The sequence below is a fragment of the Abramis brama genome (genome assembly GCF_963993115.1).
Source record: "Abramis brama genome assembly, chromosome: 19".
In the NCBI taxonomy this organism is placed as follows: Eukaryota; Metazoa; Chordata; class Actinopteri; order Cypriniformes; family Leuciscidae; genus Abramis; species Abramis brama.
In genome coordinates, this window is record NC_139981.1 from 17901267 (window position 1) to 17929214 (window position 27948).

Genomic DNA, 27948 nt, shown 5'->3' on the forward strand with positions numbered 1-27948 from the left:
CATGGACTCTGCATACTCAACAAGAAAGTAGACAAAACACCTTTCACTTGCTTTGCCCTTATCCTGGGCATTACCTGGCAAGATTCTCAACTGCACCGTCCTTGAGGGAGCAGGGATCTTTTTCATGTTCACCCTTCTCAAGCAATGGCAGGGTCATGTTGTACGAATGGATGCTGTCCGAATGGATCTCTTGTATGGCGAGCCATCACAAGGAACGCGACCAACAGGCAGACCCCACCTGAAGTACAAAGAAGTTTGCAAAAGAGATCTCAAAGCCTTTGGAATTGACCCAGATTCTTGGGAAGCTACCGCCTCAGACAGACCTCAGTGGAGACTCTCCAACTTCGATGAGACCTTTAATCACCAGTCTGAGGCAAAGCAACTACGGAGGAAAGCCAGGAGCCAAACTATCCAACCTGCCTCAGAGTTCACCTGTTAGGTTCTGCGGCAGAGACTGCCACTCCCAAATTGGACTTTCAAGTCACAACCGACGTTGCACCAGTGACCCTCATCCGACGTGATCCATGGTCTCCCAAAACTGGCGGGTGCCTTAGGTCTGAAGAGCTCCAAAGCAATTTTTTCTGCAATCGCAGTAAGATCAATAATATTTAGAAAATAGATATAATTTATTTTTAATATAAATATTTTTAACTAATGTTAATGCTTCTAACCATATTGTTAAATAGATGTTAAATCACAAAGTCTGTGAATTTCTTTTTTTTCCTATACAAATAGATATTTCTGTCCACACCATCTACTGAATGTATATCATCTATTATTCATCTATGATGTTTGAGTTTGTCTATCTTCTATGGGGAATGAAAGAGTCTTGTCTTTTTAAACATGTGAGGTATGCATGTAATTTCTGTCATGGGTGTGCAGTGGTTTGGGTCCGCTGGCTGACAGGCCTCCACGTGTCTCTTGTATGACTGAATGTTTAATTTGGTTCGTATACATCCTTGAAACATCTACTTCAGTGTTTCCCGTCTCAAATATAATCCAGGTGCTGTGCCATACCAGGAGAGCACAACAACCCTGCACTCATTCACCAACATAACCAACTCTCATGCTCCTCGCACACACACGCAAGCAGCTGCAGATGGGTCAGGGGGTGGAGGCTAAAAGATAAAACATTTAGTGTTTATTATGAGAAGAGAGATGGAGAGCGGGAGAAGGAAAAGACGAGAGGGCAAGATAAAAGATGTGAGGATTGACAACAGAGAAAACGCTCACTTTGAGGTTTTAGAATGTATAGGGAATGAGCAATGGTGAAAAGACATAAATGTACAGTAGGGTAAATAAAGTTCCCTGTACACTAAGTCCGAAATTCTCGTCCGATATTTTCGCACATTAAAAAATAAATACAACCTCACATTGTGTCAATCACGTTTACACACTGCCTCCGAATCTTTCGTCCGTCATTAAAAAATTCTGATAGGGTTCGATTTTCTGCGTTTTTTTTTAATTGTAAATACTTTAGGGTTTTTTTATATTAATTATTAAAATATTAATATTAAAAGTTGTTTTTAATATTTAAATGTGTTTGCTTTCAAAACAGCATTGAGCTGCATGAAGTTTGTGTAAAACCTGATGATCATGTTATGCAGCATGATTTGAGAATGTGGAGTTCACATGGTCATGGTCACCTTGTTTACAATTTGTCAAAACCAAAACTCAATCAAAATCAATTCAAACTCAGAATGTGAAACGTTTCAAATTTTTGTTTATTGTCAGGTTTAAATTAGATTTTTAAGATGTTCAATGTGGCCTCAGATTTTGGAGCCCACTGTATATGTGTGTGAGAGACCAATCTGGAAAAGAAAAGAGCAGAAAGAAAGAGGCAAACAATCTGTGAAGTGTCTGTCGAGAGACAGATGGTGTAAAGCAATGTCTTATTTCTGACCTCTGACCTCTAAGCCTCTGCTGTACCCTACTGACGTGAATCTCTTAATTATAACACTCCTGTACTCAATTGAGCCTTTGACCTCAGCAGATCTGTTATCTTTCATCATGCACATGCATCTTTACATATGCTAGCACAATAATAAAAACTATAATTCATCTCACTCCATTACCAAATAGCACAGTGATGACGTAGGTTAATCTTGATCAACAAGCCACTGAGCAAGTGCTTACAGAGGAAATGACGCTCTGAAGTTGATAGACCTTCTAACAACTAACAGATTTCCTACAGCAGAGCCAGACATTAATTAAACCTTCACTTTGATATTAAATCATGTTACCCAGTTTGCTTGCCTGCTGTTCAGTCCAGATTTACCGTGTTTTGCATCCGCTTAAGTCTTCATCGGAAAAAGAACAAAAAACAATGTTGGCAGACAAGCTTCGACTGTTTGGTTTTACTGGTTTAGCAGCATATTCCAACAGTAGACCATCACCAAACCAGCATAAACCTAATGGAACAATCATGAAAATTCATGCTGGTCTAAGATGGTCTCCTTAGTAAAGTTGTAACTGCGTCTAAAGACTTTTTTTCCCTTTCTCCTGCCACCTTGTGCATACCAACACAAATGTAGAGTTTGTCGCCCCTCAGTGGCCAAATATAAGAATTACCAGCTACCAGAAGGTTCATGTACACCTAAACATTTTTCTTTTCTTTTTTTTTTTAATGTCTTTGAGATTGAGTTATGCTGATTAGAATAACGCAGCAAGTATAAATACAACATTTTCCAGCAAGGTCTGAGGATAAGCAAACTAGATTTCCCAACTAGTATTGCCAGAAAGCTTTTTGGTAGTATAGGGCCATGAATGTTTTCCCTCTAACTTACGTAGCTGCTCAGATTGCTTACATCACTGTTTTGGCTGTAGTTTGCACAGTAGGGGATCATGGGATGGTGAGAATGTGGCTACATCATGCCTGCCTAAATCCATCTCTCTTTCTCTTGTTCTCTCCCTCATTCTTCAACACAAACAGTTAGAGTAAGGCACACCACACTCGTTACCTCAAGCCTTGTTGCCAGAGAGGGGAAATAAACAGACGAAATCTGGACTGCTTGGAGTGAAATAAGATGAGCGAGAATCAGATTCAGTGCTGCTACGTCAAGTTCCCCAGCGCTGCTCCGCTTGGATCATCTATTAAACCCACTAAAGCTGGAAAAATAGAGGGATGTTGATGTTGGAGAGCGAGGAAGAGAGCAGAGTGTGCAGGTGTAGCATTATGTCAGAAATACAGAAAAATGAGAGAAGCAGAAGCATGTGATTGAGATGAGATTCTTTTTCCCACAATTACTCATTCACACATTCTCACAGTCAAACACACACACACTCCTTTTCCACATTTGACTTAAACACACCGGAATCCCTCAATTTTTTACTGTCAAATGTTATCCTTCCACTGTTGGTTTCAAGAAAGAAATGTAACTACCCTCCAAACATTTGGAAATACACTAGGTTTCAAATTGAGGTTATGGACAATATCAGCATAAATCTTTATAACTTCTTGGCGTAAATGCATTAATGTAACTTGAAATTGTCATTGAAGACAAGCAATAATAATTTTCTTTCTGAGCACATAATAATGGCTATATATATATATATATATATAGAGAGAGAGAGAGAGAGAGAGAGAGAGAGAGAGAGAGAGAGAGAGAGAGAGAGAGAGAGAGAGAGAGAGAGAGATAGATAGATAGATAGATAGATAGATAGATAGATAGATAGATAGATAGATAGATAGATAGATAGATAGATAGATAGATAGATAGATAGATAGATAGATAGATATTTATGTCTATATATATATATATATATATATATATATATATATTTATATGTTTACATGTCACAGTCAGACAAGCCCCTTTGGAAGCTGTGATGCCTGATTACTGAATTAAACAGGCCACAGTTTATTTTTTGAAGATTATTGGTACAGCACATCTTAACACTGCAGCTATTTTTCTCTGTTCTAAAAATTTCCATTGTGCTTCTATTGCGGTATTCACACATCACATCAAGACTCAGTTCTTTTGGTGTGTAAAATTTGATTGCAATGGTCATTAATCGGCTGTCGGTGAACGTCAACTAACGATCAAAGACTCCAAAGACTTTGCAAAATTCCTAGTCTTTGATTGTTAGTTTGACATGTTCACCGACAGCTGATTAATGACCATTGCAATCAAATTTTACCTCAGACGAAATTGTAGTCAATAATTTTATCCCTTAAAACTCATCTTTGATCACCAAAATTAAATATTTAAACATTTAAAAAAAAAAAAAAAATGTCATGCCTTAAAATAGCTTGAATGTAGCCTAACTACACCCTTGCCTCATTTAGTAAACGCTGTTCTATGAATATGCAAATTAGCCCCACCTCCACTCACTCACCAGCTCAGAGATCCACTCGTTGAGGATCGCATTGACGTGATTGGTTACAAGGTAGTTTGAGACGTCAGAAACACCATTTCAAAACACGTTTTTGAGACTGTCTTTGGTTCACTGCAGTTTTAAGGAAAAATAGTCAGCAATGGTGTTGAATTCTGAATTTGCACATGGTTTGTCTTAAAGCACATTAAAAACACCACATATAAACAACATTAAAAGCTTGATCTTCACCACAGGGGGACTTTACGACAGGCAATGACCAAAATTAACGTTAGAGGTTTCTTTGTAGCCACCATTTCAATCCCGCGTGTAAAGTAGTTCACTGGCACTGAACGCGTCAATGATTGATGGACTAGTTTTCTTGTGTGCGTCCGTTTTTAACGCATCTTGACTGTTGTACAGCCTGACATTAATGACAAGTAAGATCTTACAGTGTGACATGGCTTACAGCAAGGATCATGTTCAGAAGCTTGACAAGCAACAATCGTAAAGGACTATTATAAATCCTACAGTGTGCACCCGGCTTTAGAGCAAGAAAACTATCTTACTGCATGATCACTGAAACACAGACTCATGGATGAACATTTTTCCACTTCTTTCCCCCAGACCTCCACGCTTTCAGGAAAAGCAGTGCAGTTCTGCATGGTCACCTGCATGATTCCATCTGCAGATATGATTCAATCTCCGAATCATATTGATTTAAACACATACACACACTGAAGTAGGTTGTTGCTATGGCCTCAGAGTCCCATAGAAGCTGATGAGCTCCTGGCAGGATCTTCTCAGTAAAGACGCCAAGGGGCAATCAGCAGAACAGACCATGAAACACTGAGCGGAGATTCCCAAGGCCTCCCACAAACACTCACTGACACATGCGTCACAGGGTTAACTTGTCAATTTAAACGATTAATTAAATGTGTAATGCAACAGCTTAACATTTAGCAAATTCAATATTATTACTCTTTGTGTTCTGTGCTTTCGAAACACTGGGTAAAAGCAATTATTCTATTGACAGCCTTGGTTCTGAACTGTAAGAAATAAAAACAACTGCATGTATGTGCAGTGGTAAAAAAAAAAAATTCTATCTTACTAATTTTAGGTGCAATTTTCAAATTAGTAATTGTGCTAACTGCTACATACAAATAAATACATTTTAATTTACTTGAATTAAAAATGTTTAAGGTGGATAGAAAAGATATTCAACTATATACAAAGTAAATAATTACTATATAACATTTTAATTATAAAATGGGGAACATTCTGCATGTAATGTAATAATTGCACACTACTGTTAAAAAAAAAAATCTTACCAATCCTTACCAACTCCAGGCCTTCAAAAAGGTTAATTTTGTAAGGCTGCATTTCGCCAGTACTATAAACCATTGAACAATCAACACTAGGCCTACAGTCTCCAGCGGACATTAAAGACAACAGAGGACTGAGTGCTAACAGGGTCACTGTTGATCCTCATCAGTACTGGGCTCATATCTGTCAAGCATCCCCTCTGGATCTAGAATCAGCTCCCAGTTGTCTATGTTTGTCAGGACACAAACTGAAAAATCTAATGCCAGACCAGCACTCTTCACCCTGAGAACTTAAATAGGAGCACAAGAAGTGAGGAGAGGGTTAGAAAACCACCATACACCATCATTAATCACAGCTCAACTCCGGCCAGAGTCACTGACAGTCCATGACCACTTCAGTCAACCAGCCCATTTGTTAACTCCGCTAAAGCTGTTTTTTATTAGCTACATGACAAACCGACTTCTAACTGTTTTATGTATCCGGGTTCTTCATCCTCATGAGAGAGCACTGGGTGGATCGTGGGAATCATGCAGATTTCAAGGTGGTTCTTTAAATGTTATGAATGTTCAGTTCAGTTGATCGAAATGATCACAATTTAGTTCAAAGACGATGAAGGGTGAAAACACTACAAAGGTTTTCCACAAATTCTGATGAAGACCAGCTACATGCTCTGAATATGATCTCAAAGGCAGCCGCTTGTGACTTGGATGGGACTTTGAAATCTTACACACTGTAAAAGAGTAAAGACATTAGTGATTTTGGCTTCCACTGGCCGGTTAATACAATAAGTTGTCAACTCCACTTATTCTGAGAAGGTCAGAGTTTAAATTGAATGTGTCCCTTTGACCTTCCCAGAAATGACTCCAATGGTTTTAAACAATTTTGATGCCAAGGATCATCAAAAATTATTACCCTTCCTAAAATATAAAGACAACTTTATATTATATAAATTATATATATATTTCCTATAAACACCCATTTATACAGTGTGAGAAGAAATACAGCGTTAAAAAAAAATTAACAGCCTTTATTATGTTATTGTTTAACTGTATTGAAGCCAAAAGCAAATTATTAAATTATCTTATGTTAAAATATTTTTGAAATATTGACTATATTTTATATATTGATTGTATTTTCTCTTCTAGCCACTATCAGAGTATTTTTAGATGCAGTGTTATTTTAGTATTATTTATACTTTATATAATATGAATTAATATTTTGAATTAGCTTTTATTTTTATATTGTCAGTTTTCATTTTGGTTTAAGTTTGTTATATAGTTTAGCTATTTAGATTAAATTTATGTGTATTTCAGTTTTATTTGTACAAATGTAGTAACTTCAAATTACAGTACTTTATTTCAGTTAGTTGCCAAGGCAACATTTCTAATTTGAAGTCTAAACTTTTCATCTAAAATTTAAATATAATTTCTGCTTTATTTTGATTAACAAACTATAGTCAATAGTTTTAGTAATGAAACTGGTTCCTGTAGATGTATATGACTAAAAATAAATATTTTAAATTCTAATTTTCTTGTATAATAGGTTTCACAATAAATATCGTTTCACTGCAATTTTCCAGTAAACTTTGACAGCTTTCTCTCAAATTTTCCCCAGACTTGTACAGTAACTTGTTTCATCTGTTTAATTAAGCCCACAAAGAGTCTTTTGTCACATGATCATACAAAGAAAATATTAAAATGTTCCCTCCAAATGTCACTCTGTGACATCACGTTCCATCTTAATTATCCAGTGTTAATAAAAATAAAAGTCATTCTCAGCCTCATTCCCAAGTCAACTTGTAGAACAGCCCTTTTCTCTCTACATCCACTACAACCTTCATTTCTATGGCCTTAGTCACAAGTTAAATAAACGGCAGCTGCTGGCCGCACCACAGAGGGTGTTATGTAGCGGGAAACAGAATGAGGACTGATGACAGAAATCAGACCCCATTTATGTGTAAGAGACTCCCAGGTGTGCCTCAATGTGTAAGTGAGTGCTAGTGTGTGTGTGAAGTGAGAGATACCCCACAGGATTATGGGTAATTACATCATTGTTCTGAGTCTGAGAAAGCAGTGAGGTGAGAGCTCTCATTTTTAACAGAGAGTATGCTTAAATTCCCTCTAAGAAAGAGTATGTGTTTTGTGTGGAAACGCACTTACAGTAAGCACACACTCAATATCAAAAGCCAAAGATGCAATACAGTCCCTTTACATGTTCTGACGATATTAAACAGATGTGAGCTTACTGGCACTTTAAGTTATTAACAACGTATAATAACTCTACAAATGCACACATACATACACACTTACTTTGACAAGAAAAGCACCAGCACTGGGGTCCAGTGTGACAGCTAAATTTTGGGTATGTTTTGGTTGGCCATCAAGAGGCTACAAAGTGCTCTGTTTGTTTTTAGTATGATCAGACTGCTAAAATAGAAAAAGGTTGATGTTTAGGGCTGCTACAAATGATTTTTTTTATGTATTAATTGAAATAAGTCAATTAATTTTAAATGTTCATTTTTTCTTCAGGAATATCTCCCAACTAATACTGTAATATGCAGTGATAGTGCAGTGAAAAAGTTCACAAAAAAGGCCAGTAAAATACCATTTATATTATTTACTGTTAACTACTGTAATATGCACTGCATTGTGGGTATTTTTTATTAAATTTACAGTACATTATTGTATATGAATTTGCAGTACTTTACTGTTTACACAAAAGCAGTAGTGCTACTGTAAATGAAGAAGACAGATTTCAGAAGTGTGTATGCTTCTGTTGACAAGGACTGCATCTCTGCAGTATATATGAATGGGCATATATGCCAAGCACTATTACATACAATTAAGTTGTAATCATTGCCTTATAATTCACGGGATGACTGCACTTCTCTTCATTGTGTACACTCATAGGTCTATGCATATTGTTTTTGTTTTAGGCCTATTAAAATGTCATATGATAATTTTTTTTTATTTTTTTTTATTTTTCATCTTTTTCTGCGGATGAAAATCATGAATCTGCATTCTCCTGTATAAGCTATGCACACGCTGGATACTTAAAAGTTAAATAAATAAAAAAACACGTGGATGGAAGGATTTGAAATGAGTTCTTAGTGAGAGACCAGAGTAATTTTTATATTAGCATTTTCTCCAAAAAAAAAAAAAAAAAAAAAAAAATCCAGAACTGGTTCCCATACAGGCAATCATTTTATTTATTTATTTATTATTTATTTTATGTCAGGTAAAAACACCACATGACATAAGTGTATTTTTTAAAATAATAATATACATATACATATACTGTACATATACATATACATATACATATATACATATACATATACATATACATATACATATACATATACATATATTTTCTTTTTTACGACCAGTTATGGCATATTTTACTGGTCATTTAAATAAATACCATTAAATGTGTTTGACGTTAGGCTATTTGAAGTAAGTTAGGCCTAGCGCGTTTTTTCAAAGGCACTCTCTCATGCTCGCTCTATCCCACAGGCCCGGTTCTAAACGCAAGCAAGAGCACCCTCAACTAATACTGTAATATTATATTGACAATTTGATTGTGCTGCATACACACAGATACATTCAGGAGCACAGAAACTTATCAACGCTGCCCTGCGACTTTTAGCAACAAAATACCTTCCCTACTGAATCGCTACAATATATTTCTCAGCAACGAGGGGGTTACATCGCTATTTTGGAGTAATTAAACTCACAGCTTCATTGGTAATAAAGAGAGACGCTGAAAAGATGCAGGTACGCATATCTCATCTGTCAAATTAAATTCTATAATTAATTCATCAAATAAATAATCTTACATGTTATCTTAAATGTAATCTTGATTACTTTTGGGGGGGGGGCTCGATTTTTTTGTGATTTTAATATGCAAATTACACATTTCTGAGCGCTTTATTATACAGAAATTTGCTGTTGGTGTATTAGCCTAAAACAACACGCTCGCCAGATTGTTTATCTAAATGTTGTTAGAAATTACTGTTCACCAGGTATGTGGCGCATCCCATGCAACAAGAGATTAACACCAGGGCTCCAGACTAACTTTTCCACTGGTTGCACTGGTGCTACCAACTTTCTCAGTTGGTTGCACCAGCATATGATTTGGTTGCACCTTTTTTTTTTTGCTACATGCCATGGGATTAATCAATGCATGCTGATGAATAGTGGTCTTAATCTGCATACCCTAGTTTTGCACTGATGTAAAAAGACTGACAGTGACACAATAAGACATGTTAGCAAAATGTTTTAATCTTTTAACTCTAAAAAAAAAAAAACTATTAAAAAAACATGTATGTTCTTTAATGTTTGATTATAATTTTACTCTCTTCACATAGGGATGGGAATTGATAAGACTTTATCAATAATAATGCTACTGACGATTCTGATTATCGATCCGATTCTTTAACGATCCTCTTATCGATTCTTGATAGCACTGTATGGAAAAACGTAGTCATATGCTTTTCAAAAAAACAAGTGGTTTTATTTATTTTAAAGCTTAAGCTTGAGTAAGCAAACTGAACTTTTTATGTAATTTATGTAATAAATAGAACCTTAATGTAAAGTGTTACTGATTAATTATACACCCATTCAGATTTCTCCTGAGTTCACTGTTGGAAAGATTAGTTGTTTTAACCATTCATTAAAATGAATCGGTTCAAAGGAGTCATTAGTTCGCGAATTGGACGTGTCATGCGCGTTGTGCGATTATCCCAGCATTTAGGACATGGACATCCAAGATTTCTGTCAATACAGAAAACATTTCATCACTGGATAGTTTTTTTTTTTTCGTTTAATTAAAGTGTTGTTTTATGTCAGCTGAATGTCCGGAACGTTTTTCAGAGAAGATAAGGCAACTTATTTAGCACAATTCACACCAGCGGTAATTCAGGAAAAAAAAATCTCCGAATGCTCCACATGAAACTTTTGGTCTTCCGACCTTTTACCACCGTGTCGATTTATTTTGATTAATATGTGCGAGGGAGAGAGAGCAAGACAGCGCTTAGTTTGGAGACGGTGAAGTCTTGTTTACACAGAGAGTGTGCGCGCACGACCGGCTCTCTCTCTCTCTCTCTGCTAGTTCTTTCAGTTAAACATGCGCCCTGTCACAGGCGCAGCAGTTCATCTACATTACTCACCGATCAAATAAGACTTTGGCGGGACAAAAATTCACTTTGGCGGGCGCTAAAACAAGTTCAGTGCAGGAAAATTCATGCGTGAGTTTCCATTAGACTCGCACGGTAGCCAGGCGTCTCATCCAATGGCGAGCTCAGTTGACGCTGTGTGGCCAAGAGAAAAAGTGCTAAGATTCCGAATCAAAAACAATAACTATTCTATTCATTTATTACTTGAATAAAAGTGAATCTTGTGCACTACTTTATCTCTGTGTATGATTTAAAGTGGGCAGAATGCTGGATCTAACGAGCCATAACTGACAAAAGTAACCGTCAATTTGACCCTTTCGGTCAAATATTGCGCTGCAAACATCAACAACAGTTTTAAGTTGTCAGTGCTGGCAAATTACCATGGTACATAAGCAGGATAATCCACGGTTGTGCATGAAATGATTTTAATGCACTTTGCGGAGGCAACCACCCTCCGCTTCGTTTCGGGTGGTTCTTTGCCTCCTCAACGTGCTTTAAAATCGATTAATGCACAGCTAGCCATGGATTATCCCTTGCATGCATGCGTGGGTTGGTGGGTGTTTGGTTCACTGTATAAACAAAGTTAGTGCTTGTTTTCATGGGGAAAAAATTATATTATTTATATTGAGAAAAATAAAGGGCCGCTTTTAAAGAGGACTACTGTATGTGTTCATATGAAAATTTAAGACCTGTGTTTGTTTTAAGATTCTTGGTAAGGATCAACCCTGAAGAGGGCACCAAGTGCACGGCCAAAATTGTCACAAGTCACAAGAGGTATTGTCCAGAGAAAGGTGCCATCAGCTCCCGGGTAGCAGCGTTTCTCCAGAGGCTCACTGAGTTCGAGTGGAAAACTTCAAATTAGGTAAGCTTTCTTATGCAGGGCTGGACTGGGCCAAAAAAATTGGCCCAGACAGGCCATCACAATCAGTCAGACACCAAACACCAGTACAGTGCCATTAAATATTTGTCCCTACTCAGGGCTGGACTGGCCATCGGGCAGACCGGGCAATTTCCTGGTGGGCCAACGTGCTTTTTGGGCCAATACATCTCGTACTTAAAAAAAAATAAAAAATAATTGGTTTATTTATTTATTTATTTAATTAATTAACTCGTACATTGGTGACCCATTCGTTTAGTTTTGTTTTGCTTAAAGGTGCTCTAAGTGATGTTGGGTGACGTCACTTCTTGTTGACGTTTAAAGTACTGTCAAACAAAACGGAGGCTAGCTAGACCCTCCCTCCTCCTCATCCGCGCACTAACCCCCCAAATCCTTCTTGTCGGTTATTGGCTGGAACAGTTTGTTATGTTTCGTGGTGCGGGTTAGCCCAGTTTGTTTTTCTTGCCGTTTGTGGAGCCTGGACTGTCTACAGAGACTGCGTTTTTTTACAGTGTGTTCAGGGGATAGGTAGCTAGCGGATGGTGAGGAGATGTTTGCTGTATGTGACAAAAAATGTTTTGGTCTAAAAAACGCATGCCATCGCTTAGAGCACCTTTAATTGGCAGCGCTGGAATCTTTGTGCCGGTGAAATACATTGGCCCATTCTTTTGATTCTTTTCTTGATTGACACTGTACTGGGCTGGTCCAATCACATCTTTAAACACCTTCCTCTCTGGGCTCTGAGTGAGCGTGCAGTGTCAGTGTTTATCTGTCAAAATAGTCAGAGAGATGGAATGTGCAGAGAAACAGTGTGAAAAAAAGAAACAGGCCCTTCAAGTGGCTGATGAGGATAGTAAGGAGGATAAGGAGAGAAATGAGTGAGTGTAGAGAACTGCGGTAAGCAGAACTAGGCTACTTTCAGAACACTTAGGCTATGAGTGTAGGAATCCATTACCCAGTTCCGCATTATTTCCACATTTGCATATTTGACGATTACACATTTTACTAGAATTGTAATGAGACACGTTTGTAAACCATGTTTTCCGTCAAAATAAAAGCTCAAAGCAGTTTCCGTCAAAATAAAAGATCATGTGTTTATCTCTTTCGTATAGAAATTAGTAGGCTACAAAACGAATTATAAAAGTTTATTTTATTTTTCAGTGCATTTGTTTTACAACATATGGCTATTACTGCCATGGGATTAATATTATAACTATTATTATGTAGTAGTGTAATGTAGACAGACACTGTATCACAACTAAAAGAGTTTTGAGTTTTTATTTGTTCAATTTGCACTCTCTTTGTTTTAATTTTGAACCCTCAAAGTGCACCAGATTGATGAATTTAACATTAAAAAGCACACAATGTTCTTACGTGGGAGCATACCCCCCAACCCCCCTAGAGGGACAGAGGTCCCCTCACCACAGGTTTACCAAAAATCCTGTGGGAAACACTGGTATTGCAATGCCAATGCAGCTTATAACTTGTTTTTGGATTCATCACTGTGGAGTATAGTTCAATTGTATTTTACAATTAGTAGTTATTTCATCTGTTAACTCTTACTCATTCCTACTCACTCATTACATGGCATTTGTTTTAAGGAATAGGAGTTGGTATACATTTGGTATACAAGGTACTCAAGGGCGTGCAAAGATCGGTTGTGTTTATGATCATATGTAGGCCTTAATTACCATTAAAATGTCTTAAATCCATGTTTCAAAGGTCTTAAAAACCGAACAGTCACCGCAGAGGTGATTTACATTTTATTTTCACTTGTTGCTTTCTGAAATGTTAAATCCATGTCAATGTGTTGTGCCATGACTTCTTAAAGTAACTGATGCATTTGAGAGATAAAGAAACGTGGGTAAATGAGAAATAAAAGGCAAAATGTGTTTTAATAAGTTATTAAAATTGCAATAAACGTTTTTTGTTTTGTTTTGTTTTGTTTTGTTTTGTTTTTGAATGAATGAATGAAATTAATACTTTTATTCAGCAAGGATGCAATTGTCCAAAAGTGACAGTAAAAACATTTGTAATGTTACAAAAGCTTTCTATTTCAGGTTTAAGTTTGAAGGGCCATAAAGTTACACATTGTACGCTTAATGTAATTGTACAGCAGTGTTGTTTTTGGCAGCCCTTTTAGTTTTAGTCTTATGGACGAAAATGCTTTTTAGTTTTAGTCACATTTTAGTCACTTATAAACTTGATAGTTTTAGTCAAGTTTTAGTCAACGAAAATGCAAAAAGGTTTTAGTCAAGTTTTAGTCAATTTTAAGTCAATTTTAGTAAAAAAATAAATAAATAAAAATAAAATAGTATTTAACAAATTAATAGGTTAAAAAGTATTGGAAATGGGCTTAGGTTTGACAGGTTGTAGCAAAATGAGTTTCTGTTTCAGTTTAGGGATAACATTTTCAGTTTAGGGATACAATATAGTTTTGTTTTGTTGTTTTAAACCGAGGTCCACTCCAGACATTAAAGCAAAAAGATGTTTCAACCATCCCTTGTCACCCCTACTTCTAGGTGTAAAAAATTAAAGTGTTAATGTTAGTGTTATACAACATGATTTACAAGTTTTAAAACTTGTTCTTCATTATCAACTGCCAGCAGAACAAAGCACTCACACAAATAAGCAATCTGACACACTTCTAGCTAGGGATGCACCGATCCGATCGGCTCCGATACTGCCATTTTTGCCGGATCGGGTATCGGGTCAGACGAGGCCGATCCAAATCCGATACGTGCGTAGGCCTATACTATTCTGTGTTATTGTTAAGCCCCACAAAAGGCACACAAACATTATAAAGCACCATAAGTTTTCGTGCACAATATTATAAGTGTTCCGAAGCCATTATATAGTAGCCTATAATGTGAGATATAAATGAATATTTAAGTCGTTAAATTCAAGATCACATAAACGTTTCCCTCAGCTGCGGCTGTCAATCATTCTTCATTCAAACAGCGCGTTGCGTTCGGTTACCACAGTTAACATGATGAAACTCTCTCCAAGATGATTCAATGTTACTATTATACTTGATCTGTAGATAAAGGTCTATGGTTTCGCATAAAACAACTTTATCTTGCTGGACTTTATTGCTGTACCTTAATCATGTTACTTTCTACCGGGTGTCTGTTAGATCACAACACTGGAGTAAAGTCAGAGCACTTTGTTCTTCACGCGCACAGTAACTGAAATTTAAAACTGTTAAAAGAAAATGCTGAATAGACTATTGCATAGATAGATACTGTATAATACACTACGCATCAATATGTATTTTCTTTGTGCTTTAAAATGTTCAATGCGGACTCGACGCGCTGCGCGCTGTGACTCATGTTGCTTCAAGCGCATCATTCTGCGCTCGGGATGCGCATAAGCGCTTTGTGCCGCACTGTATTGGAGCCTTTCATATCAAAATACAGTGACGCAATGAAAGATTATTAATAGCCGTTCTTGTTCTGTCCTATCTATCATATGTTGCTACCTCATTAAACAGCTGTGCTATACATTTAAAAAATGTCTCAATTTTATAGTATGCTATATATAAAATAATTGCTATTTTTTATTTTGATCTTGTTTTTCATGAATGCATTTTACAACAATACAAAGAGCAATGTGTAAAGTTTTACCAGATTTAGTGTTACACTTATTGTCTCTAATTTGTTCCCCACTAAACATTTTTTTTCACAAAATGTTCAGATTTTATACAATTATTGTGCACTCGTGATTTTTCTAGACTAAATTTTACTGCTGAATTATCCACTAACCTAGTTTATAAAAGCATTTATGTCAGATTATGATCATATATTTTTTGTTGTTGTTGTTTTTCTTTTTTTCAGTTCTTATTATCAGTTCAACACAGAGTTATAGAAATTCTACTTGATTAAAAAAAACTGTGCTGGTATCGGTACGGATCGGTATCGGCCGATACTCAGAATTTTTGGTATCGGATCGGATCGATTCTGAAAAAATGGTATCGTTGCATCCCTACTTCTAGCACTTTCATACACAAGCCACCTTGGCATGCATTTACAGTTTTCTGCATACCATTCTACAGCCCTCAAGCACGGGTGTAAATTTAAAGCATCAACTGCTGTTGTGGCAAAACAATTATCATAAAATAATTTGTAATTAATATAATAATTCATAAATTGACCAAATACATTTTGGACATTCACAGCATGCTCAGAAAATAAGAATTTGAGTTACATTTATGCATTCTAAAGCAAGTTAAAGCAAAATCAAGGTATACATTTTTAACATTACTTCATGAAGTCATGTCAAGCATATATACTGTAGCTGAACAGTGACGTGCCGGGCTGGATAGCTTTAGGCTCACATGAGTTAAAAATGTTTTGGTAACACTTTACAATAAGGTCTTGTTTGTTAACATTAGTTAATTTATTAACTAAAATTAACTAGCATTACACTTTTTCAGTACTTATTAATCTTTAATATTAGTTAATAAAAATGCAGTTGTTTATTGGTTGTTCATGTTAGTTCACAGTGTATTAATGTTAACAAACACTATTTTATATCATAATTATTACTATTATATTATAATAATATATTAGTAGATGTTGAAATGAACATTCAGATTAATAAATGCTGGAGAAGTATTGTACATTCTTAGTTCATGTTAACTAAAACAGTTAACCATGTTAACTAATGAAACCTTACATTGGTGTTACCAATGTCTTTTTACTAAAAAGGGAAAAAAAGAATTTTCAAAAAATAAACTGAGTTTATAAAAACAAGCAGTAAGAATAAATATTGTAGCACAATTAAAAGACAATGCAAATAATGTAATCTTACAAAACAAGATTAACTAAACTGACCAAACGTGAATTCTTTTAACGAAACGCCTACTGTGTGAGTATTTAGAAGCATTGTTCCACGGTCTATAAATACTGTAGATGCGTGAGTTAAACACCATGTAAAATGAGCAATTTAAAGGTAAGCTTCTAATATCTGTCACTCAAATGTCATGTTTGTGTCTTTGTGTCTGTTTTTTAAACATTTGATTTGTTTGAATGCTTTCATGTGTTCATGTCTATTTCTTACAAGATCAATGTTCATTCTTTAACTTGAGGAAAATCAGTAACATATCCTTAAAAAAATCATGGATTATACATGAATAGTTCTGACCTACCAAAAGTAAAGCTTTTATGAAATAACTACTAATTTAGAGCATGGAATAATTGTTTTGCTGTCCACACACAGAGAAAACGTCGATCAGGCACTGAAAGCAGGAAACACAAAATTACAACAAACTCTGAGTTCACAAGTATGTTCAAGTTTCCTTACATCTAAGAAAATATGGTTGTCTCTCATTATCTAAAATCTATTTTAGATTATCTAAATCTATCTATTATTTCACACTTAACCATTGATTAAATATTTCTGGTCCTTATTTAACCTTTCTGTATGTTTGTTTTTCAGTGACATCATTCACCATTGCAGTGTCATCATGTGCATTATTCAGACATGAGACAGGGGATAGCTACTTTAAAGGAGTTGCTTTTCCATTTGTCAAGGTAATAGAATTTCAGTGAAAATGTATGTTCCTCTATATTAACAGCTTTTTTTCTCTGCGTTAATCAATAATGCATTTACCTGTAAACCCTGTTTGGAAATGAAAAGGTCTTTTGGAATTCACTAATATTAAACATTTAGCAGAGCATAAGTTTTTTGTATCTATGTGCATATATTTTCACTAAGAAATCAGTACTTTAACTTGGTTATAACTAGCTATCCTCAAAGATTAAGTAATTTGTTTAATTTGACATAGGTGTTAGTATTTAGTGTATTTTGATTATTCTGCACTAGGCTCTTACAATGGTGAATCAACGTTTGACTGAGCTGCGGCCAGCCATTGAAGAGCGGTGTGTAATAATGGTGATACCTGCCGACAGACAGGACATGAATCACCTCAACAGCAACATCACACAATACAGTAAGAGTAGATGAGTGTTTCTCTCTTTTTTATTTTATAATTCTGAAGAAAGCTCTTTCCCATACAATAAATCCATGCAGTGAAACTAGAAACAGCATTTCAGCCTGATATTCGCATTAAAATATCACATGGCTACTTATAACACTTACTGTAAAGTAAAGCATCAGTCGTATTGACTACCTGTCTGCTTTCATTATATGGAAAACAACAGAGTGAACATTCTACAAAACTTTTTGTTGTGGTCCATGCAAAAAAAAAAAAAAAAAAGTGACAATGACATTTTGATTAAATGATGAATGTTCTTTTTTATGAACTATCCCTTACTGCAGACCCTAAAGCACCTAATTTCAGTATCAACATATATAAAAAAGATGTCATGTTATTTACATGTTATACTAAACACAATGTTGTGATGCTGTCTGTGCAGATCTGAACTGTAAGATCACTGGTGAAAAACCCCTCCTTGATCATCTTAATGAGATCAAGCCTGTTCTCTACCTGTCCACAAACCCACAGGATGTGAGAGATGCCATCACTGCAGGTGATGCATCAAGTTTTTTCATTTATTTTTTCTTCATTTATGTCAGAGCAGTTTCAACTAGGCTATATACAGGTTTGCATCCATTACTCACAGCAACATATATTACCTATATCGCTGCAATATTAAAGAATTTACCAACAATATATTCACTTTTGTAAAAAAAATTAACAAAAACAAAAGTTCTATTTTTGGCAAATGTAAAGGCCCTTTCTCACCAAACGTGAAATGAATGGAAAAATTAAGGAAATGCAAATTCAACAAAGTACATTAGATGACACAGCTCTTCTCAGCTGTGCTGCCATTCTGGATTGCAGAAAAATAGGACGCCTGAAAGGGTTAATAAAGTGGTTAATAAAATTAGATTAAATACATAGAGGATATTAGTGTTATTTAACATATTAACATATTTAAACATATTACTTCAGGTTTGTAATATTTTGAGTTTGCATTTCACTGTTTTTATTCATTTTGAGGAATACTAAATCTGTTTTTATGCAAGTGAGATGAGCATATGCCTGTTCACATTTAGTCTAGAACTACTAAACCCATCATGATCACACAACGCACACAACGCCTCTGCACTTACTCATGATTTCTCTCAACATGGGGACAGGAGAGGTGTCAGTCAACAAATGAGAAAGCAAAGTAAATTGTGTTACTTATTTGAAAGTAACTCAGATATTTTGTTGTAAATTTAAAAGTAATGCATAGTTACTTGGAAAAAAAGTAATCTGATTACATAGCTGCCGTTACTTGTAATGCGTTACCCCCAAAACACCTTGTAAACAGTCTAAAACTGGCTTTTTCTGCATCTTCTAAGCTGAGTTTGGGGGGAAATCTGTGGAATGAGGTAAAAGAGAGCATTATATAAATCCAGTGCTGCAGTGAAAAAGTGGGCATTTGCTGCATGCAGGTACATATAGTTTACAGTAACACTTTTAAATGGTGATGGCAATGTTTTTCAGGATATGGTGCAGCCACCATGTTCCTGCAGAGAGATTACCACGAGCACAGTGATGAAGAAGTGTTACGTGTGGCCTTTGATGGTGATGGAGTCCTGTTTTCAGATGAGTCAGAGAGAGAATTCATAGAGGAAGGGATAAAAGGTTTCTTGGATCATGAATGTAAAAACGAGGACAACGCTTTGAAACTGGTGAGAATGTTGGTCCGAAACCAACATGTTAGTACTGCTGAATCTCAGATGGCTCAGTTAACCCATGTTATATTTTAGATTCACAAGGTACACGTCACACAGCCTTGTTATTTAAAGTGATATATAAAGGAACTTTCTACTGAAACAAAACAGTCAATATTGCATCTAAAATGTACTGTAAGTGACTTAACTGTAACTGTTTATTGAACTGTTGTATGAAATCAATGTCACATTTTCAATTGTGATGGTATTCAGGAAAACAGCACTCGTCGTGTGAGGTTGCTTAACTGTATCATATGTTAAAAATATAAAAACTCCACATTTGGAATTTGTATAGGCAGTATGTTGTTAACTGAGTTTCTCTGTGTGAGCTGCGCTCATTTGTATAGATTTCTCCTCGAGAGGCTGCGCAAGCCTCAACAGCAACCTTGTTACCGTCAGTAGGCCTAATACATTTATTATCCACTATCGATCGCAACTTACAATAAATGTAATGAAATCAGAATCATTCTCTCGTTTTAGTGATTCCCTAGTTATTTTTTGTTATTGACGTTCTATTCAGGCTACTTGTCCGGTCGGGCAAGTAAAGTAGTAGGGCGGTTAAACGGAAAAATCGATCACTTTGCGATAAAAGCATCAAATTTGGTAGGAAGGCTCACAAAGGGGGTCTGATCAGATTTCAGATTTTTCAAAATGGCCACCAAATATGGATTTCGTAATGGGAAAATGGATTAAAAGCTGCCAGAAACATAAAATGCAATAACATATTTCACCATAAATGCATGTAAATATGAGCACACTTTCACAAAGAAGGTCTTTAAACTTTAAAATATAAGATATGTTTTAAAATTTGCTCCTGTAATACTAAATATTACTATACATGGGTTAATGAATTATCTGTAAATTCATGTTATGTGATCAAAATTAGACATCACAGTGACAAGTGATTAAGAGCTGATCTTTGTCTGGTCTCTACCAAAGCAATTCACCAATGGTGATACAAAAAGGTCAACTGTTTTTAAACAGCTGACATGGAAAGAGACACGCAAGCTAATCCACCACAGCAAGGTGCCAGCTCATTAGGATTAGGGTTTTTTTTTTTTTTTTTTTTGTCTTTTTAATGTAGGCCTGCATAACAAGAAACAGAACAAAGAACCAGTAGTTCAACTCTTCAGCAGTTGAGCTTTGAATATTAACACAAGATTTAATTAATAACATATAAGATTATAAAATTCCATGCTGAATTCAATGACCACTTTTATCTTGGTCAAGAAGCAAAACAATTATTAACACAGCTTTACACACTCTGACATTTTCCCTCACATAAACTTAAAGCAGTACACTGCAGTGATGCTGCTCTGCATTTGCATTGCTTAATACAGCCTTTTGTACATTTGCAGGCAATAAGTTCATAGCAGGCTTTAGATGCTTCAGCAAGTGAGGTCCAGTATGGACTGGCACAAAAAAGATTAAATCGATTTACTAATGGTGGTAATCATGCTAATCGTGCTAATTTACGTTTTTCTTGTGAGGAAAACTCGGTCTACAATGTGATGTGTAGGCCTACCTACTAAACCACTTGCAAATAATCCAGCAGGACTCAACAGTTCTTACAATTAATATTTCTAGTCAAGGTGAGAGCAAAGAATTGACTGAGATTAGCTTTGGGTGGTATAAACTAGCCGTACAAGAGCACAGAGTTACAATGAAATAAATAGGATGAATTGCAGCTAGTTTAGATAACCAGCCTAAATGAAATTCTGTGGAAATGTACACCTACTTTATTTTCACAGAATCCTAACTCTAAATTCCTGCAGACTAAAATCTATTTTATGTTATATTTGCCTGTCTGAGTTATGTTTGCTTGCTTGCAGTATTAGCCTTCTGTCAGGTTTGGTATAGACGAAGCAGACAGAATGGTAAGTTAAATGCTTTAATTTGCAGAATGGATCAGTACAGCGTAACAGGTGAGTAAACAGTAACTTGAATATCAGATGATAGCTTAACTGAAGTGTAACCAAGTCTCTCTCTCTCTTTCTCTTGCAGATGATGATGAAGGAGTTCCTTAGAAGACGGAATGATGACTGGCTGAGAAGATAGGGATCGTAGGTAGGAATACAGGTAAGTATGGCAGAGAGTCTGTATCATGTGTAGACGAGATCAGACAATGACCACACCTTCTGACCAGGTTGATATTGGGGTGTATCGGCTCGTAGACGATCCGCTTGATCCTTGTGCCTCCGCACTGCCTGTTGTAGATGCACATGAGCTGAGTCCCATACCCCCTCGCTCTGATGGAACCAAAAGTCGACAGCTGGAACCTCCGAGGGTTCACCCGACCAAGGGAAGAGAGGTGGCTGGTATCCGAGGAAGCACTCCGCCAAGGGGAGGTATCGGTTCCAGCTGTCTTGGTACTGGTGGCAATAAGTTCGCAGATAACGTCCAATCTCCTGAATCTTCCGCTCAGTCTGGCCGTTGGTCTGCGGATGATATCCTGATGAGAGGCTGACAGTGACCCCGAGGAGCTTGAAGAAGGCGTGCCACACCCGGGAGATGAATTGGGGTCCCCTGTCCGAAACGATGTCTTCTGGAATGCCGAAATTTCTGAATACGTGATGAAACAATGCTTCAGCTGTTTCTAAAGCCGTGGGTATACCAGGTAAAGGTATCAGCTTGCAGCCTTTGGAAAATCTATCCACAACGACGAGCACACAGGTAAATCCACCGGATCTAGGAAGGTCAGTCATGAAGTCCACTCCGATGTGTGACCAAGGGAGTCTGGGTATAGGTAGTGGCACAAGTTTACCCTCAGGTAGTTTTCTGGAAGTGTTGGTGATGGCGCAGACTGAGCAGCCGCGGACGAACCTGGAGACATCTTCGGAGATGGACGGCCACCAGTACCGCTGACTGAGGAGCGAGAGGGTACGCTTGCTACCTGGATGTCCAGAGCCCGGAACCGTGTGAGCAGAGTCCAGAAGGGGAGTACGAAGATGTTGAGGTACGAAAGTACGCCCTTCTGGACCTCCCGGCGGAGCAGGATGGCGAGAATTTTCCTGAGAGATTTGCTGGTCGATGTCCCAGAGAATGGGACTGAGGATTAAGGCTGGAGGGAGGATGGTTTCAGTACTGAGGTCCTCTGAAGATGAATGATGGAGTCTGGAAAGAGCGTCTGCCTTGCAATTCTTACTTCCTGGACGGTAAGTAACAACGAAGTTGAATCGAGTGAAGAAGAGTGCCCAGCGGGCCTGGCGAGGATTCAATCTTCTTGCCTCACAAAGATATTCCAAGTTGCGATGATCTGTAATTACTTCAAACTGGTGATTTGCTCCCTCCAGCCAATGTCTCCATTCTTCTAAAGCCAGTTTTATGGCTAGCAGTTCCCGGTTGCCAATGTCGTAGTTTTGCTCCGCCGGGGACAGCTTTTTGGAAAAGAAGGCACATGGATGGAGTCTGGGAGGCTCACCCTGCCGCTGTGACAGCACCGCTCCAACCCCAGTGGAAGACGCATCGACCTCAACGATGAAAGGAAGTTCAGGATTGGGATGGATGAGGATTGGTGCTGTCGTGAAGACTTCTTTGAGGCGATGGAAGGCTTGGATAGCAGTGGGATTCAAGGACAGAGACTTGGGTCGATTCTTTAATGAAGATGTGAGAGGAGCACTGATGAGACTGCAGTTCTTGATGAATCTTCTGTAGAAATTTGCAAAACTGAGGAATCTTTGAAGTTCTTTGACAGATGTGGGTAATGGCCAGTCTTGGATTGTTTCCACCTTCCTCTGGTCCATCTGGATACCATGCTGATCTATGATGTAACCCAGGAACTGAACAGAGGTGATATGGAACTCACACTTCTCCAATTTCAGGTAAAGCTTGTGTTCTCTCAGTTTCTCTAGTACTTGAATGACATGACGATGGTGTTCAGCAATTGAAGATGAATAGATGAGGATATCGTCAATGTAGACAATCACAAAGCGTTTGAGGTACTCACGGAACACTTCGTTATGTACCCCTGGAAGACCGCTGGAGCGTTTGACAGCCCGAAGGGCATAACCTGATATTCATAATGGCCAGATGGGGTGACGAACACTGTCTTCAACTCATCTCCATGCCGTATACGGATCAAGTTGTATGCACTCCGAAGGTCTAGTTTAGAAAATATGCGAGCCCCACGCACCTGCACCAAGGCAGCTGGGACCAGAGGAAGGGGATAACTGTATTTGACAGTTTGAGAGTTGAGATGACGATAATCGATGCAGGGCCTCAAGCCTCCGTCCTTCTTACCCACAAAGAAGAAACTTGAAGCGGCAGGGGAGGTCGATGTGCGGATGAACTGTTGTTGTAAAGCCTCCTCCACATACTCCTCCATGGCCTTCTGCTCCGGGATGGACAGTGGATAGATACGAACTTTAGGTAGAGTGGCTCCAGGTAGCAAGTCGATTGCGCAGTCCCATGGCCGATGAGGTGGTAGTTTAGTAGCCAGTTTCTTGCTGAATACATCCTGGTACGCCTGGTACTCCACTGGAATCTCTACTTGATGCTGTACTTCAGGGCTCTCAACCGAGGTGGAGCAAACAGGAACTTTGGACCTCTTCTGAGGCGTCGATGATGATGAAGGTATTTTCTTGATGGATGATAGACAGGACAAATGACAGGACTCACCCCAACGCAATACTTCACCAGATTAGATTTCCAGTGGAGCATCGGCTGATGTTGAACTAACCAGGGGCGTCCCAGGATGAGCTCAGCGGTGGACTCCTCCAGCACCATAAAAGAAATCTCCTCTGAATGAAGACAACCAACGCGCAGCGTCAGAGTAGGTGAACAGTAACGAATTCGACCTCGACCCAGCGGTTTTCCCTGGATGGTTTGTACATGGAGGTCTTGAGAACTGCGATGTTTGCGGATGTTCAATTTTTGGAGAAGCTGGGTGGAGATGAAATTCCCCGCCGAACCAGAGTCAATAAGGGCTTGCACTGAAACACAAATACGAGAAGTTAATACATGCACTGTGGTGCGATTTAAAGCTTCAATTTTAGGTGAGACTTGAATTGTGCTTACCGCTGGGCATGGAGGTCGAACAGGGCAAGTGCTGAGAAGATGATTATCAGATGCACAATAGAGACAGAGTTTATGAAGAATTTGTCGTTGACGCTCTGAAGCTGGGCGATGGGCGGAGCCGAGATCCATAGGCTCTGGTGCTGGAGGAGTGACTGATGGAACCGTGGGCGGAGGACATACAGTGGGAGTCGGAGAATCACAGGCTAATAGTCTTTGCGAAACTCGAATGGATTTTTGAATTTATTTCTCAATTCCCAGACTGTCGTCATAAACCACCATCAACTGACGAATGTTAGGGTTCAAACCATGACGAAAAGCTGTGATCAATGCTGCCTCATTCCATCCACTGGATGCCGCTAAGGTGCGGAATCGTAAGGAGAAAGTACTCACGGAAGATTGGCCTTGACGAAGATTGTAGAGTTGATCATGTACTGAAAGAACAGCAGCTGTTTGACCGAAAACTTCTTTGAAGTGTTGTATGAAACTGGAGAGGGATTTGACGACTTCCGAATTCGAATAGTGAAATGATGAAAGCAACACAAGCTGAATCGTTAATGAATTGATGTTCTTGCATGGAGAAATACAAAGATACCTGAAGTAGAAACCCACTGCAGTCCTCCGCCTCACCGGAGAATGTCGCTGGTCGGGCCATGGGACACGCTGAGGCAGTGAACGAAGCAACGGGCGCTTGAGGAAGTGAAGCTGAAGAGCTGGGTTGATGAATGGCGATCGGATTGACAGGTGGATTCGCCGTGGATCCCGATGGATTCTGCATGGTGGTCTGATCTTCTGTCAGGTTTGGTATAGACGAAGCAGACAGAATGGTAAGTTAAATGCTTTAATTTGCAGAATGGATCGGTACAGCGTAACAGGTGAGTAAACAGTAACTTGAATATCAGATGATAGCTTAACTGAAGTGTAACCAAGTCTCTCTCTCTCTTTCTCTTGCAGATGATGATGAAAGAGTTCCTTAGAAGACGGAATGATGACTGGCTGAGAAGATAGGGATCGTAGGTAGGAATACAGGTAAGTATGGCAGAGAGTCTGTATCATGTGTAGACGAGATCAGACAATGACTGAATGTTCGTAGCAGGTATATATGGGTGAACTGATGATGAGGTCCAGGTGACGGTGATTAGTAATCAGGTGACAATGAGCGTGTGAATGACTGAGTGGGCAGAGTGAGGGAATGAGTGGAAGGAGATGGTGATGGAATCCTGACAGTTACACTATTTTTACTGAGTAACAGTGAGAAACACATTCAACTGACTTTGCCTTTATCTCACTTGTAGTAAAGAGTAAGACATCCCACCAGTTCCCTAGATTTTAAAGAGAATAATATTCAACTGTGGCCACCACAAGATGAAACCTACTGACTGAATAAGGAGGAGTCACTGACAAACTACCAAGTAAAAATGATGTGTATTAGTATATGCACACAATTGAATATTAAATATTTAAATATACATTTAAAAAGTACATAATTTCTGATATCATAACCTCTTTTCCTTTTTGTTTAAAAATGAACTAGATTGATTAATGATCAAATGTGCAACTTTTTTAATTGTTAATTTGTGTCGTCTATCCATTATGACATTATGAAATCCATATTTGGTGGCCATTTTCAATTTTTTTAAAAACATATCTTATATTTTAAAGTTTAAAGACCTTCTATGTGAAAGTGTGCTCATATTTACATGTATTTATGGTGAAATGTGTTATTTCATTTTATGTTTCTGGCAGCTTTTAATTCATTTTCCCATTACGAAATCCATATTTGAAAAATGGCCGACATGGCCCCCAGGGGCCAAATTTTGAGTGCCTACGGTCCTAAATCTGATCAGACCCCCTTTGTGAGCCTTCCTACCAAATTTCATGCTTTTATCACTAAGTGATCGTCGATTCTGATGAAAATCTGTGCTTAGCCGCCCCACTAAAGTCTCTTTCACTTGTCCCTTCAAAAAATCCACTTGTCCCCCAGACAAGCGCTTATGTCAAGCCCTGTATTCTGTATAGATATTAGGTTGAAACTTTTAGTTAACATTCAGCACACTACAATTTAATGTAATAATTAATTAACTCTCTCTGAAAAATGGCAATAATGTGTTTGTGTGTAATTATTTTGCAGGGCCCACTAAGTGAGTTTTTTCAAGCATTGGTACATCTCCAGCAGAAGTTTGCTGAATTATATCCGAAAAATCGTCCAATTCGTACCTACTTGGTAACATCACGTGGCACAACAGCTGATGGATTAAGAGTCCTGAAGACTCTTCGGGAGAACAGGCTGGAGATAGATGAGGCATACTTTCTGTGTGGTGCCCAAAAAGGGTCTGTGCTGAAAGCAATCAAACCTCACATTTTCTTTGATGACCAGATGCGACACATTGAGGGAGCCCTTCAAAATGGTGTTTTTGTTGCTCATGTACCTTATGGTGTGTGCAATGAGTGAGAATAAAATCAATATGATTTGTAAAGGAGTGACATGCACTGCCCTGCAGGTGGTGGAGCACAATCCTTTCTTCTATTATGTGATTTATAAAGTCAGAACAGATAAATTTGGTGTTTGTTTGTGATATTGTTAAAGGTTCAAAGTATAAATTAAATTAAGGCAAAAGCTGATTTTAAGGTTTTAATGGTGAAATTAATCAAATCATTACCTATTTTTTTTTTTCCATTTTCCTGCATGGGGCCTGGATAAGTATAAAGAAAACTTCCAAGAATGACATAATTGTAGTCTTATTCCTAGACCAAAGGATAAGTGTAATTCATAAAGGTTCATATGTGTTAGGACTATAGGTCTCAGCTTCTAAATTACTTAGAGTGCTGGAGAGTTTTAGTGCTTTAGAGAGTTTAGTTATACTTTATTGTCCTTTTCAGGAAATTTGTCTTGTATGTTGTGTACTATTGCAGCTTTGAGTCCAACACACGACAACAACATTAAAGGGGAAAAAACATTTAAAAAATGTAAAAAGAATAATAACGATTACTATGCCATTCTATTTAATTATGAATAGTTACAGGTATAAATTATTTTTTGTAACAGTTGCTTTTGCATAGTGGAAATATAACGCTTCCCTGATGGCAGTAGTTGATACATTGGAAATAAAACATGGCTTGAATCACTCCCTATTGTCTGCATTCGTAAGAACCAACGACTCATAAATTAATTGAAGTGATATATATTCTCTTACACCCATGACTGTCATTGCAGTTTGAGCAAGACGTGCAAGCTGTGATTTTGATTGGACTGAAAGATTGCCATACCAAGCTTGCATCCCATCATTTAACAAACTACCTAAAACTGCTTGATAAAACAATTGCATAATTCTCTTTGATTTACTCCAAACAACTTAAGTCTTAATTTTTACAGCATTTACAATAATATGATTTACATTACACCACTGCACAAAATTCCCAATTTCAGACTGATACTCTGATATATCCTGTTTTTAGACTTCGTATTACAGTATCATCAGAGTATTTAATAATATAATTATTCTTATTTCTACTACTAGAGTAAACAGAATGGGAGAACATACGCAACCTTAAG

General features: G+C 37.6%; 1 protein-coding gene across 1 annotated transcript; it reads left to right on the forward strand.

The window, feature by feature from the left end:
• Nucleotides 1-166: 166 nt before the first annotated feature.
• LOC311069478 (cytosolic 5'-nucleotidase 1A-like) lies at nucleotides 167-27498 on the forward strand (the record flags this gene model as incomplete). The annotated part of the gene is made up of 7 exons (XM_084092657.1): nucleotides 167-373; nucleotides 16914-16977; nucleotides 17133-17227; nucleotides 17520-17646; nucleotides 18074-18187; nucleotides 19153-19340; nucleotides 26527-27498. The coding sequence occupies 7 exons, from the start codon at nucleotides 167-169 to the stop codon at nucleotides 26845-26847; spliced, it is 1116 nt and encodes a 371-aa protein (XP_083948783.1). The 3' UTR covers nucleotides 26848-27498.
• Nucleotides 27499-27948: the final 450 nt, after the last annotated feature.